The sequence below is a fragment of the Syngnathus acus genome, chromosome 12, assembly GCF_901709675.1.
Source record: "Syngnathus acus chromosome 12, fSynAcu1.2, whole genome shotgun sequence".
NCBI classification, from domain to species: Eukaryota; Metazoa; Chordata; class Actinopteri; order Syngnathiformes; family Syngnathidae; genus Syngnathus; species Syngnathus acus.
This window is the reverse complement of record NC_051097.1, coordinates 6465604-6480771: the sequence shown is the minus strand read 5'-3', so window position 1 is coordinate 6480771 and position 15168 is coordinate 6465604. Positions and strand designations below refer to the sequence as shown.

The 15168-nt window shown below is 42.7% G+C and overlaps 2 protein-coding genes across 3 annotated transcripts; both read right to left on the bottom strand.

Annotated features, from left to right (window-relative positions):
* Positions 1 to 1309: 1309 nt before the first annotated feature.
* On the bottom strand, positions 1310 to 7545 carry rnf208 (ring finger protein 208). Of its 2 annotated transcripts, none has more exons than XM_037266643.1 (2): positions 7100 to 7545; positions 1310 to 3037 (listed from the first exon to the last, which is right to left on the bottom strand). In XM_037266643.1, the coding sequence occupies exon 2, from the start codon at positions 2426 to 2428 to the stop codon at positions 1646 to 1648; it is 783 nt and encodes a 260-aa protein (XP_037122538.1). In that variant the 5' UTR covers positions 2429 to 3037; positions 7100 to 7545; the 3' UTR covers positions 1310 to 1645. The 2 variants fall into 2 exon arrangements, with proteins under 2 accessions (XP_037122538.1, XP_037122540.1); XM_037266645.1 differs by lacking the exon at positions 7100 to 7545 and adding an exon at positions 7033 to 7057.
* Positions 7546 to 9200: 1655 nt separating this feature from the next.
* On the bottom strand, positions 9201 to 13887 carry slc5a1 (solute carrier family 5 member 1). The gene is made up of 15 exons (XM_037266574.1): positions 13551 to 13887; positions 13029 to 13100; positions 12839 to 12943; positions 12695 to 12754; positions 12520 to 12624; positions 12350 to 12455; positions 11956 to 12036; positions 11677 to 11885; positions 11261 to 11396; positions 11088 to 11195; positions 10877 to 11027; positions 10637 to 10805; positions 10147 to 10362; positions 9966 to 10068; positions 9201 to 9415 (listed from the first exon to the last, which is right to left on the bottom strand). Exons 1-15 carry the CDS (start codon positions 13677 to 13679, stop codon positions 9201 to 9203), a joined length of 1965 nt encoding a protein of 654 aa, XP_037122469.1. The 5' UTR covers positions 13680 to 13887.
* Between the last annotated feature and the right edge of the window lie 1281 nt (positions 13888 to 15168).

The following is a 15168-nucleotide window of genomic DNA, read 5'->3' as shown; positions in this document are numbered from 1 at the left end:
TCAAACGAATCGTTCAATGAATCCCCCCCACACACACGCACACAATGATACGGCTTTTTTTTTTTTTTTTTATCCAGTGGAAACAACCCATACACATCAAACAATACAATGTCAACAACAACACAACCCCCCCCCCCCCCAATTATTATATATAATAATAATTGGCTCGGGGTAAATAACATATTTCTTTCTATAATACAACACTTACACACTGATCCGTTGGCAACAGTAACTCACTCGGTCGTGAACGGGAAGTTGCGTCACTGACTCGTTCGTGAACGGGAAATTACGTCTCTGACTCGTAAAGTCCCTCCTCCATCTAACGCTCGCTGGCGCTGCTGATGGTCGTTCGCGAAGATTCACGAGTGAGTGACAGACAGCATTGCCTCAATGCCATTGCAAACCGACACACTTTATGCCGACATTGATGTTTTAATTTTGTATTTGTTGGATTGTAGTTGATGGTGTTATTATATTGAATGTGTTTGTGTTTGAATAAAAGGTTGAAAAAAAAAAAAAAAACGTTTTTGTTAATTTTTGGGTCACCAACTCATAACAACAGATCCATTCAATTGTCGACCGGGAAATGCAATTCACAACTCGTTCGTGAACGGGAAGTGACGTCATTTTCTTCTTCGTTTTGTTTTACGGTGAGGTGGCACCAGCTTCAATGGGCATTACCGACACCTACTGGTTGAAGTCATATGAACTGGAAAAAGAACGAATCACTGTAGGAAGTGATTCGTTCACTCTTGTTCACTGAAAAGATTCGTTCTTTTGAATAATCGTTCACTCACGAGCCAACACTAGTCCTCATTACCCGAAAGTATTTGACAGTGAGCGGGAGTTTCGCCGGGTCTTGACTGTAACTGCCGCTGTTCTGTGTGTTTCAGGTGAGTAACGCATGTTGAAAAGATGATGATCAGAACTTGCAATACTGTTGGTAGTTTGAGCTAATTATTGTTTGAGAATATGTTACATACGGTTACGGTTGTACAATGTATAATTTTGCGTATAACATGGACAGTGTGCGACGCTTATAACGGGTACCCGGAAGTAGTTGACAGTGAGCGGGAGTTTCGCCGGTTCTTGACTGCCGCTGTTGTGTTTCAGTAAATGTATTATTTTAACAACAAATAACACATTATTGTAAAGATATATATATTCTTACTCGACTTCCTCTTGCTCCATGTGTTCGCTTTACAATGAAGAGCTTAAAAAAGAAACAACGCTTTGCCCACTTAGAAATTCATTAAAAGGTGTGTTTAAATACATTGAAGTGTGAGGAGATATCAGTAGGACACAACAGTTTTGTCATGAATTTAATCTTTATTCACCTTGAAGGGATGGGGAAGGGGTTGACCTCCCCTGGCATTCCCATGAAAAGAGATGACAAACACATCCAACCAAACACGAGAAGGGGAACAGGATTCCAGTCCATACGTAAAATACATATATTAACTATTTCTCCGACCGTCCGCATCCGTTAGTCCCACACAGTATTCGTCTGTGCTATTAAATATATAGAGAGAAGTCATCTGTGGAGGGATTATTGACAGAATGTGTGTGTGTGAGGGGAAAAGGGGAGAGCTTATAGTCGACAAAGGTGTGGCTGAGCAGCGTTACCACGATGCCCGCTTTTTCTCTACATGATGCCGCAGGAGGAGAGCGGGTTGGCGATGTGGCAGGTGCAAGCCGACTGGCAGTACTGGCGCACAGTCTGGTAGCAGCTGCGGTCGGCGTCCCCGCCCCACTGCACCGGCCCGTTGGGGTCGGCGGGCAGCCGGCTCAGAATGCTGGTGTTGATGGCGAGGGCCGCCAGGCCGTAGTCGGTGAATAGCACCGTCTCGCGGCGGCAGGTGGGGCAGGAGATGAACTTGTACTTGGGGCATGACTCGTAGAGGATCTGCAGGCATTCCTCACACACCGAGTGCAGGCAGGACAAGATGCGAGGGCGCTTGCCGGCAAAGTTGTAGGTGTGGCCGCAGGTGGGGCAGTCCAGGGGCTCGCAGGGCATGGGGGGACCCGAAGAGGTGGAAGACGATGACGAGGACGTGGATGTGGAAGAGGAGCGCAGCACGTACTGGTTGACGATGACGTCCTCCATCTTGTAGTGGAACTGGTGGTAGCAGATCTCGTTGGCACTGGGTTTACGCTGCGCTAAGAAGCTCTGCTCCCTGCGGATGACGGGGGTCTGGGGGGACGGGGCCGGCCTGGGGGTCGCCACCGTCACGTCCAGCGTCAGGTCGCTGCAGGCTTGGTTGACGATGATCTCCCCTTCGCCGCCGCCGTCCCATGCCACTCTGGGGGGCGGGGCGAAGCGAGGTTGAGTGACGGGCACCGTGCACTCTCTAGGGAACTTCTCCGACTGGATGATCTTGACCGTGTCCATCGGGATGGTGACGGGTTGACGCCTGAGGCAAGACATTTGGAATTCGGAAGTGGATGGCTCTAAAGAGGAGTGGACGCCCCTGCCAGGTTCTGGGCAAGAGAACTGGGTAGTGTTGTTATGTTCAAGTCAGCCGTTAGAGGGCACATGTGGGCGAACGACTGCCTCCATGTTGTCTTTAGAGACTCCGCTCCCGACTCTGGTGGAAGCTCCTGTCAGCCTGAGTCCTTATGAGGACTTGCTGGGTTGATAAGTTGAGCCAGAGCACCTTAATTCAAAAGCTTAAGAATGAACAGACCAGCTTCCTAGACCGGTGTTGGCTACTAGCATATTAAAGTTACATTATAGTCACACACTTAGCACCAATAGATAATCTTAAATGCACAGATTTATACACACACACTACAGGTTGGTGGAGGCCCGCTTTCAGTTCAGTCCGCCTGTGCTCGGTTCAGTTTCAGCTGACCCTTTTCTGCGGTCAAGTGAGGGGAGGTGTCCTTTGAAGCTTGCCGTAGTTGTTGGAAAAATTCCCTTTTGTAAATTCCTATGAGGTGGGAGTTGAAGTTTCGGGTCGAGGAAGTGATAACAGTCTAAAAGCGAGGAGTTCGTCCAGACTGCGATATCACCAGATAGCTTTGGCGCGGCAACCTGTGAAAACAGAACAGAGGGGACAGTTTGCTCAGATGTGTGTTTGCATGGACACATGGCATGTATCTGTGCCGACTGAGACAAATTTTCGGATAAAACAAAATCTAAAATCATCTATAATGTCACTATAAAAGGTATTCAAAGTTGCGTGGAAGGATTTCGTTTGCACTACTATTTGACTGATCCACCATGCGAGTGTAACAAAACAAGCACTTTGGCTTAAGTCTAGGCTTTACTTTTAGCGTGACTCAGTGATCAAGTTACTTCCTGCCTTGCAGCAGAGGAGTTTTTGAGTGACTTAATTAGGGCAACAGATTGGCTTCTTTGCTTTTTCACACAGCACCTGGTTTTCACTCTGGCACAATGCCCAAATTTGGAAGTGGTTGCTTAGCGGCTAACCAGGAAGTAGTCCTAGAAGCGCCTCATGTCATTTATCGCCCTGAAATCACTCCACAAATTCCTCTGCTGATGTCACAATGACACTGCTCCAGAATTGAACATGTTTCCTCACATCCTCATTTATTGTTTTATTGAGACTGGAATGTTGATTCGATGTATGTCAGAAAAGTTCCAAGACTGATGTCACAAAACATATTTTCCAATTCTAATTTTCTCCTTTGAAGTAGGGTGCATATAACATCATATCATAGATTTTTTTTTTTTTTTTTACTCGACTTTTCCTTTTAAATAAACACGTCGTCTGAGAGCAGGTGACTAACAGACACGTTTACGTCTGTCTGTCAACACTGTCATTCATCGAGCGCTCAAATAAATGCGAACTGATCTCGGGGATTTACGTCTACGTCTGGGTTCAAGAACAACAAGTGTGAGCCTGAGCTGTTTTTGTCTTTAACAAAACACAAAGCACACAAGGAGCCAGGACAACTCTTAAGTCTTCTATTTTGTGCACAGAGAGGATCCACTGAGGCGAAATCAACGGTGACCTACATGGTGAGTGAAGAAGAAGGAAAAAGGCGGCAGCCCAGCACAGTCGTTTTCTATTTTTGGTTTGTGTATGCATGCACACATCAGCGCTTCCTGCGCCCTTCCCCGCCACACTCTCAACAGACACCCGCCTTCACTCTCACATGATGAAGCGGCCATATTAGACGCGTCTACCTTGAGTGTATCGACCCATCTCGCATGTGTCTGCTCTTTCACACACATGGTCCAGCATTGACCCACAAGGTCTCCATTTGATACAACATATTATTGGAAAATAGAATTTGGACTTGACGTCCCCTTTAATCAATGCGAGAGAGTAAACCTCTCTCGGTAGGTGCTTCTGTTTTGGTTGGCAACAGAGTTTTTATTACAAAATTAAACATTACAATATATCTGTTGAAACCTGTTACGGGCTGCTAATGCTTTTATTTTGCAGACACAATGGTCAAATGTATTGGGACAGCTGGGCATTACAGGAAGTCAAAGCAGAAAGAGAGGAAGGAGCCGCAATTGCTTCCAATCTACTGGGAAGACTTTTGGTAAATGTTTTTTGTCCATTCAGCCTGTCGTTTGCTAACGTTTTACACCACTTAAAAATATTTTGCTTATTTTCAAATTGTGGCACAAGGGGGTCTGTGTTTATCAAAAATAAGGTAAAGGTTTCATTGTATGCCGAACGTATTCACTGCCATTGACGACTATAGATGTCAAAAGATGAAATAGTATGAGAATATGTTGGTTTGACTGAAGACTACTGAGTCACATCTACTTTAAAAATGGAAAGTAATGAGATCACATTAGTTTTTTTTTTTTTTTTTTTAAGGCTATAAACAGCGCATTGAAGTGTACCTGTCAGGGAGATGGAAATAAAGCACAAGTCTTTAAGAAGACAAAGCGGCTAAAATTACCCTCTCTGATTTGCAGGCGACACTACTCCAGACGCCTTGATAAGAGACCTCCTCCAACTGGCGACGGGCCGTCTTTGGCGCAGAATCCATGCTAATGGACGCGAGCCCTCCACTGTTATGTAAGGAGCTCATCCCAGCCCCGAGCACCGGTTGAAAAGTGCAAACTGCCGCAAGATTTTCCCGCAGTTATGCCATCTGCGGCCTCCTCTACCAACCAGCACTTGTGCAAGCCCCATTATGATGCTAATGAAATCAAGGTAGGCATCTGACTTGCTGGTTGTCATCACAAACATTAGATTGATGGGAACACACAGCATTGTGACCCGCATTTTGAGCCATGCTTTGCATTCCATTGGCTTGACAAACAAACGCATGGCAAGCGGATATCAGACACAAACATCATCTCATGCATACCTGCTCTAACGGCTGTTTAGTCGGAATGCATGCCGCAAAGTCGACTATATAGAATCAGAATGTCTTTAACGGATACTTTTTAATAGTGTGTCTATAATCTGTCCAGGTTTACTTTCTTCTATAATGATAGAACTACTGCAAACGCTTGTAAGTAAATAAAAAAATAAATGCAACTAAAAAATGAATAAATAAACCTAAAGAAAATAAATAAATCCATAAACAAAACTAAAATAAACAGATACAACTTAAATAAACCTAAAGAAAATAAATAAAAACATGTTAAAGAACAAGCACGTATAAAGACATTTTATGAGAATAATATAATAATATAAAAATCTATATGAAGTCAAGTTTTCAATTGAACGTTTCCACAAATGCATTATCAGGCCTTGGCATTCGGTCCGTCCGTTATTGGGGGTGAAAATATATGCAATTTTGCTAAAAAATTATTAACATAGACACAATATTATGCAGCACTGGTCACAGCAGCATTTTATGATGAAATTCCATTGCTAATTTGGAACACATTCCTCACCTATGCTAACGTAGTTGTAAAGTCATAACCATAGTAAATATCTTTATGAAAAACATTTCCATGCCACGAATGTCGCAATTTGAGCAGGCCTTTTTGTGCTGTGTGATGACAAACATTCCCATCATCCTCACACACACCTCCATCAATCGTCATCTTTTCTGCATTGATTCACTTCTGATTGGAGGCCAGTTAGCGGATTCGGAATCATCTGAATGAGTCATCAGTCTGTCTCCATGCCGACCCCGTCTCTCTCCCTCTCTCGTTCTCTTTCCTCAATGGAGAGCCGTCCGTGCTCCACATCCTTTTCACATCCGTGTCGGCATGGAAACGACCGCATGCCAACGACACGGCGGAGGCGTGCGTTCATATATGTCAGCTATGTCGAGCCAACTGCCCGCATTCAAACCTCGACTGGTAAAAAAGCAGCACGGCGGCGGGTATTATGTCGTGTTTCGATTATGTAACGTGCGCTGACCTTGAGTGCAAATCCCACGGTTTACGCCATCAAGATCATGCAGTTGCTCACTTGAATGTGGCAAGACTGACGTTGATTTTGTTTTCAATCGCTTCTTTTTCCCGCCGTCGACTTCGGCCATTTTGCAACTCATTTCCGTTAAGTACTCTTCATTGTGTGTAGCGGCGCTAACAACATGGCAGAGGTGCATGCAGGCAGAAAAATGAAAAAGCAATAAGCATCACCAGCCACTTCATGGATGATTAATGAGCTTCCGCAATACGCCGACAATGGCTGGATTGATTAAGGCTGATTGATTTTTCCTAAAAGGTCCGCCATGTCGGGAAGCTCTTGATATGCAAAATATTTAAGATGGAGAAGCTTTTTTGGGAGAGAATCTTCTCGTGTTGAAGAGACTCGGTTATGCAATAGCAACATTTCCCACTGCGGTACCAACGTACGAGTTGGGACGATTGAACACACACACACACACACACACACACACTCAGCACTTCATGCACACCGTCCAAGAAGTCTGCGAAATGTCATAACTACTCGAGACCTCCAGTTAACACAGCAAGGGTGGGGAACCTGCTGACTGTGGGCTACATAGTGCTTAAGATAGCATGTCATGTGGTTTAACACACACACACACATTCAACTTATGCATTAATACAGTTTCATAAATGGCCCTCAACAATCATGCATGTGCAATGATGCAACATCCATGTAAGCCCACCTGCGCCGTATTCAGATCAGAGCTGGGGTTGCAGCTCCAAGATCTCATAAAACATCATCATCCTCACCTTAAGCCTCGTTCAGGTCTTTCACGGAGGAGTACAAGCTTGTAGGTTCTGCTTCCCAGCAGGATGAAGATGGAGAGAATGTTAAGATGGAGGAGGCAAGGTGGAGGCACGTCCGCATCCCTCTTTTGTTCTTCACACCGCCGCTCTGCCTCCTCCGCCGTGTGTCAGAGCGTCTCTTTCGGCTTTCCCCATCCTTGCTCTTCCACCCTGTTGTGGCTTAGTCCTGCTGGGCCCGGGTCTTCAACCTAGCTGGACCGCACCGCTTTCCTCGGCGTCCCGCTTATCAGCCTGGGTTCACAACAACACCTCCTCCTCCTCCTTCGTCGGTTCCAGGCGAGCGCACCTCAGCGCTGCACATGCGCACTCTCCTCGCTTTGCCCTCCTCTCTCTCTTGCTCTCACTCCAGCTCTCTCGCCCTCTAGCTCTCCATCACACACTCCCTCCCATCCCCTCACTGCAGCACACACTGCAGTGGCTCTGCAGGCAGCGTCACGCATTTCAGTTGCCAGAGGAAATATTTCAGCCAATCCGAAACATTAACAGCCAACCCAAAGTGTCACACACCCTCCCTCCTTAACTATCCACACACACACACACAGGAAGCTGGCGCAAACACAGATCTAATCTACAGAGTGCCGAGAAGGAAATGAAGCATAAATTCCACTGACAAATCATGTCTGTTAAAAAAAAAAAAAAAAAAAATGCTGACTGCAAGATACAAGCTCAATCAAATGCATCTTTTCCATTGCTGAAATTCTCTGTAAAAAGCGATTTTTTAAAAAAATGGTTATTAACACAGTTCGATATAGTTAATACTTTTTTAATGAGTCCTGTTATAATATTGACATGTCAGGATGTCAAAAACTATAAGTACAGTAATTTATACAGTCGACTCAAGTTACAAACTTAAATTTGTTCATAAATCAAGGTAGTTTCTCCCATTGATATGAATGTTATTGCAGTTAATCCATTCTAATCAAACAAACAACCTTTTCTTTTTTAAACCAATTTGTGGTTTTAATAAATATAAGCAATATAGAAATAAGTAAGAAAACACTAAATAATAATAATAAAACAAAAGCTTACTCGACCAGCTTACAAGCAATATTCTTTCACACTATTTTCCCACATCCTGTGTTCTATAAATATATTCAGCAGTCAACTTAAAGGCAGCATCTTTGCTTCATATTGCATAATACAAATAATTGAAGCTTTCATCCTAAAAAAAATAATCCTCAGATCCATGGAGCAAGAAAATCCCAAATCATTTGATTACATAAATCACAAATAGCTGTAGGATTGTGGCTATTGTAAACCCGGTGGCCTGCTTTTGTCCAGCCCTGCAGCTTCCTGCCGAGCTAATTAGCTGTCACTAATGCGAAAATGAGCTCAGCACAGCAATATGTCAGTGAAATCTCAACATCTTGACCTCAGGAAGTCCACACTGTCAGTGTCGCAATAAGTAGTCCTCAAAATTCACTCTTATTTCATCCAGTGAGATTGTATTGTCTGGGATAAGCATGCTATGTTCCAAATCAAGTCCCCAGCCATGTTTCTGTTCCATCAAGTATTCATGAGTGTTTGGAATGATGAATTAAACACGAAGCCGTCACAGCAATTCCATGCAACATTTAAAATGAAAGAAAATTTGTTTTAAAAAATAATGATAATTGACACTGGATCCATGTGTTGGAACTAAATAATTTGATCAAATTGTCCTTTTAATCAAATTTTTCATTTCAATTTGATTTCATTTAAATAAATGCATTATTTGTGGAAAAATGCCAACAATTAGAACATTTACACCTGATCCACATTTGAATGAATATTGTAATGAAATATTCCATATTTCATTATTTTTGATAGTATTATTTTATTGTCTTGTTGTCAATTACAAAATGTAAACACTTTCTCTTTTAAATAATCAACACTGGACCCGCGTGTGAAGAATTTCATAGGGCATTTTATTATCATTTGTCAGTGCAAATATATGTATAAATTATGGCAGCTCTGAGTTTTAAACTGGTGCTTAATTGTTCAACAAAACAGTTGAAAGTGCTATTTTGAATAAAAGCCCATTGTTTGTATATAGTATGAATACTTATCCATAAAATCCATGAAAGAAAACAGCCACACCAAGGAGGATGACTGCGTTGATGTTGACAATATTCCTCCATAGTGGTATTTCAGATGTGTCTGTGAGCTTCTTCTGCAACTCGGCCTGCTCCTCCTCACTCAGCGTTGGAGCTTTTTTCTGATCCAGGCCGCAGAAAGCCTCTAGCGCCTTCTTGCAGAAGCCTGGTTCTTCCTTTGGTTCTAAACAGAAAATAACAAAGGGAGACATGCATGTGGCTTTGGTTTGTGAATGTAGTTCTTACATTTTTTGAATCATTCCGGAAATGCCCAAAAAAAAAGTTTAATGCCAGGCCTGTATTCTGCAATGTTACTTAGAAAGCAAATGCTATTTTCACACCATCTGCTTCTATCGCTGTCTATACAGAAATCATCAAAAACAACAACAATAGAGGACAACTGGGTCTCTTGTTGTAATTCTACTGAAGAGGATCAAGACTACAACCAGACCAGGTGGAGACTGGAATAAAATACTACAATATACAGAGCTACAGCACAGCAGCACATGTAAGCTAACATTAGCATGTGTACTAATCTCTAAAGCTAACATTAGCATGTGTACTAATTTCCAAAGCTAACATTAGCATGTGTGCTAATTTCTAGCTGTATCTCATTTACCGGTATTACATTATAGACGCCTGAATATGCGCAGTTTGGCATAAATATATAATACACACACACACATACACACACAAAGAAATGCAAAAGAACCGTGCCATTGTGTGACCATTACCTTCTATTACCGTACTGTTGTTGACATTTTCTTTCCAGTCGTCTTTCTCCATGTCAATCCTCTCTTCATTACTGTTCCTCAGGCTCCAACATAGTCGATATAACTGAACCAAAGACAAAACATAGAGCATGACACGTAGCGCTGATTGTCATAGTTACTTATTAGGTCAGACGTTGCGTACGTGTTTGTCGGGGATGGGTTCGGTCACGAGAGAGACGCCGATAATGACTACGCAGGAGATCGCAAAAAGGATGATGCTGAAGTAGAGGTAGTGAACACCACATATGATAGTGGGACATTTACTGGGCTCCACGCAGCTGCCCGTGCCGTAAGCAAACTCGGTAATCATCCTGGAAAGGCCGATCAGGAGGCCGATGAAGAGCCCGTAAAAGGCACCCTGTAGAACAAAACAAGTTCTGTAAACATTCATCTTGGGGTCATGATAATATCTGTGAAATAAAATCTTATACTTGAAGAGCTCAATACTTTTGATTTCTGCTGCTTGTTGTAAAATGGCAAGGTTTCATAACGCGGAACAAAAAGCCGTAACAAAAGCAAAGACCTTTGCACAGTCATTCTCTACCATGATAAACAGAACAGAGTTCACCTGGCTGTTTATTCAAGCCTCTGTTAATTGGTATTAACTAACCACGACATGAGTGGGAACTCACAGACTCATTGACTCGCTTGCAGAAAATAGCCAGTATAAAAACGGCAGACACGGGCGGCGCCAGATAGCTTGTGATGGCCTGGATGTAGTCAAAGAGATGACCGCTCTGGGCCGACTGCACCACGGGGATCCACGCGATGCTCACGCCAATCAGCCCCACGATAAAAACCCTGCAAGAAAAACAAGAACAGTGCGCAAAGCCAAATCACACCAATGGGTTCACGTCAAGCGTTCTTTCGACCTGCCGGCGATCATGAGCTCCCTCTCGGTGGCGTCGCTACGGATCTTGGTGTAGACGTCCATGGTGAAGAGGGTACTGGCGCTGTTGAAGATGGAGGTCAGGGAACTCATAAGAGAGGCCATCATGACCGACAGCATAAGACCACGCAGACCTGAGAAGGGAAGCGCAGGTTGAGTTTAAGGACGGAGGATTTTGGATTTCTTCTACCCACCGTCGGGCATCAGATCCAACACCAATTTGGGATAAGCAATGTTGCTGCAGCCCACTTTGGTGCCGCAGTGTTTTAGACATTCATCCGGGTCCACGCAGGCGACCTCCTCTACAAAAAAGAGGGGATATTTAACTGCTTTGGCAAGTCACCTAGAAATGTGAGCAACCCCTAACCAGTGTAGAGGATCCTGCTGATCATTCCGGGGAAGACCATCAGGAACATGGGCAAGAGCTTCAAATAGCCACATAAGATGCAACCGGCTTTAACGTGGGATAAATTCTTAGCGGAAAGGCAACGCTGCACGATCACCTATATTTTTTGGGGAGGGCGGAGACAGGAAAATGGAACAGCTTTCTGTGAGGTTCAACGAAGCATAGCCAAACGTTATGGTCAACAAAAAGAGCGCTTCGGGAACATTAGTCATTTGTGTACATCTAAAGTAGAAGATAAAAGGTCGTTATCTGCATGAATAAAACTTCATAAAAGAACATTATGTCCACCATACAAATGACCACTTTAGATAAACATCCATCAAGATCTTTATTTTTATGACCAGAGATGTGCCGGAAGTCATTCCATTTTTACTGACCTGATCCGTGCACCAGTACCACAAGGCTTGGATAGAGAGTCCAAAAACCAGGCCGGGCCATGGCAAGTCTCCTGTGATGGGGTCCCTAAAAAGGTGGAAAGCGTCATCTCGAGGCTTGTAGCATTTCTCACTGAAGTTCCCCGTAATGGAGGGAATGGCGTTCATGTAGCGTTCCTCTATGTTTGAATAGCCGCCCACTTTATGGAAGGCTGCAAAACAGATCTTTCAGTCAGACTCATTTCAAATATTTAAAATAGCGCGAAGAAATGTTTTTATTACCAAAGCCCATAAGAACAAATGATCCGACTATCATAATGATGGTCTGTAAGGTGTCTGTGTAGATCACTGCCGCCAAGCCACCTTAAGAAAATTACACAACAGGGTTTAAACAATTTTAATGCTTAAAACCAAACACTCATGTGGAGTTAATTATATATGCGTGTATTTATGTATTTACAGCTGTTTAAGTTAACATATCTCGCTTCCACAGTTCAATTTGAGGCACTAGAAGGCAAGCGTGCACTTATCACACTTTATGGGCCACAAGCAACAATAACATGCCATTGACAAATGGCGTGTGAAAAGACTTTGCCCCCACTAGACATCATCAAACATTTATTTCTGTATTATTTACCAATTCATTTTTTTCTGATTGAAATAATGTGGCACAGACCTGTGACGGTATACAACGCCGTAATCAGTAGCAACATCACGACGGCCAAATAGATATTTATGCCCAGTGCCTGGTTGATGAAAATGGCGCCGGAAAACATGTCCGCCTGAGTGGACAGGAGATCACATGTCATGACAAATTGTAAAAGTCAAGAAATATTGTACACTTACTGAGATTTTGGTGAAAATGTACAGAAAGAGGGAGAGCACAGAGAGGTAGATACGAATGCGCTGCCCGCCAAACCTCTTCTTCAGGTACTCGGGCATGGTGACCACCTAAACACCCAAATGTTGTTTTATTTCATGTCATACTTTCCATTTTATTTTTTCTAAAGAGTAACTTTACCCCAGCTTTAATGTAGATAGGCACAAAAAGCCAACCCAGCAAAACCACGATAATGAGAGCCTGAAATTAAAGCAATCATATTCGACAACTTAAATAGCATAAAAGTCAATAATAGTGATTTAGCATTATTTGAATAATACTCACATTCCATTCAAATCCACCAATGGCTATTCCGGTGGCCGCCCCCGTCCCGGCAATTCCCACAAAGTGCCCGCTTCCGATGTTACTGGCAAAAAGAGATGCTCCGATCTTTGGAAGGCATAATTAAAATAGATTTATTCAGAAATTATTTCACATTCTTGTTGCATTTTGTATCGTGTCACAAGCCTCTCACCGGCCACCAAATCATACTTCTGCCTGCCAGGAAGAAGCCACCCACAGTGGAGCGGTTGGTGCGAATCATGGCCTGAAAACAAACGGATTATATTCTATTCCCTGCAGTTATGCGAGTAGAAAAATATATACGGTTCAAATATGTTTTCAGGAATTATCTTAAAATATTTAGAATTTATTTAGAAACAAAAATCTCAATTCACTTCACAAGATCTTTAATCTGGCACTTGTGCATTCCCGACAGACCACAATTAAGCAATTAAATCCAAATCAGCCTTACTTTAATGCATTGTGTTATATTATAGTTATTCTCAATTTTTTTTTTTTCTTACTGGACCACCTGTGAGCAACACTCCTCTTCACACAACCTAAAAACAAAATCCTGCTCATAGCGAAACAAGCCCATCTGGGAAACTAAACATGTAATTTAGCTTTAGCTGTAACAAAAAATAAAAATGACCATGACCAACAAAGACTAAGCCAAGAAGATACCGAAAGGTACCCTTGATGTTGAACAACTCACCCATATTCCAACAGCCAAGACCACCACAAAATATATCACAATGACAGATATATCAGCAGCATTAGCAATGGCCGACGTTTTCGTTTTGTTTCCCGCATTGCTCTTCGCCAAGGAGAATTCAAAATCCATCTTGAAGCTGTCCGCCACTCACGCACAAGTGTCTGAGTGAAGCACCTGTAATCTTCTAAATGAACCTTTACCCGACCTGTGCTGCAGGTGTGCGGGGTCAAGCGTGAGAATATTCGAAGGGGCTAGTAGGGTGACATGAGATGATGTCAGTTGAGAGTCGATCCAGTCATTACGTGTGGCTGTGTTCACTGAGGGCAAAAGTTGTTAATCATCAACACTCAAGGAAATATATGCTGGGACTTCCTGTGAACAAAGCACAGAACAGATAAAAGCAGATAAAAGCAGCCAATATACAAATCACTTAACAACAAAACTTAGCTATTATGTGTAAAACACTAAAAACTTGACTCAATCAGTAAAATTAAATTACAGAGTGGACTCTCAGAGGTATTTCGTTTTATGTTAAAAACTCAGGCATGTTCATCAATCAAAACGTGATGGTCTTCAATCCTGGTTCTCGGGGTCCTGCATGGTTTCGATGTCTCCCTGACGCAATTCAAAAACATGCAGTACCCCGAGAACCAGATTGAAAACGACTGAAATATGACATCACTGAAAAGGAGGAAAGAATGGATAGGTAAATAACTTATTTTTATAGGCCAATTTGAATATTACTGATAAAGAACAAGATAGGTTGCGCGCGTACAGGAAGCAGTGAGAGGTCCGGCCTTCAGTCAACTCCATAGCTTCATTAAAAATGCTACTGTAGCAGAAGTAAGGAACACGTTTTTATTTCAAAACTGACTGCAAACAAGGAAACAAAGCAACAAAGACAATATGATCCAATATTGTTAAGAATGGTGTCAGCTAGGTAAACAGCGTTCACGGTTCAGAACATGCGGAAGAGGCTAAAGCTAATATTGCCCCCCATCCTCCCTCTTCAAATTAATTTCGTGCAGAGAAAACATAATTACTAACATAACATAACATCCTTCCTGAATTGATTTGAGCATTTTTTCATCAGCAGCAGCATTTTTGCAAAAGTGCTCGTCACCGGCGACGCTGTGGCCAGATAAAATACGTCAATTGTGAAGGTGGCCAGATAAAATACGTCAATTGTGAAGGTGGACTTTAACAAGGCACAATGATGGAGCGTCCACTAATACACACATCATTGTTGTTGCTATTTTGATTTTGCTTGCGTGCTTTGAGCTCACTGCCGTGTGAAGGTGAATGCTGCCACCTAACGGACACATGTTATTGCATCTATATGGTGAAACAGTGACGTACATGGTACAAATGGTTTTTTTTTTTAACTCATCAGGCAATCTGCATGAAGGTGGAGATATGGAAGTTTAGAGACCAAGCTGAGAACATTTCAGCTGGATGAAGCAGAGAGGTATGATTAGAACAAACAAGCAAATTCACAAGATATTTGAGGCCTGGCTTTACAAGGCTTGTTTTTGGGGATACAACTATTATTATTATAGGGATAAATGTTGAGCATTGTCATTAAAAAAAAAGAAAAAAAGGGCTTGCTGGCATCTAT

Bases quoted from the DNA above. Each gene is read 5' to 3' on its own strand.
- slc5a1 (XM_037266574.1), bottom strand. From the start codon at position 13,679: ATGGATTTTGAATTCTCCTTGGCGAAGAGCAATGCGGGAAACAAAACG. The intron at 12,755-12,838 runs GTGAGTATTATT...CTTTAATTTCAG, and splicing joins TTGGTGGATTTGAATGGAAT to GCTCTCATTATCGTGGTTTT. The intron at 10,069-10,146 runs GTACGCAACGTC...TCTTTGGTTCAG, and splicing joins AACCCATCCCCGACAAACAC to TTATATCGACTATGTTGGAG.
- rnf208 (XM_037266643.1), bottom strand. From the start codon at position 2,428: ATGTCTTGCCTCAGGCGTCAACCCGTCACCATCCCGATGGACACGGTC.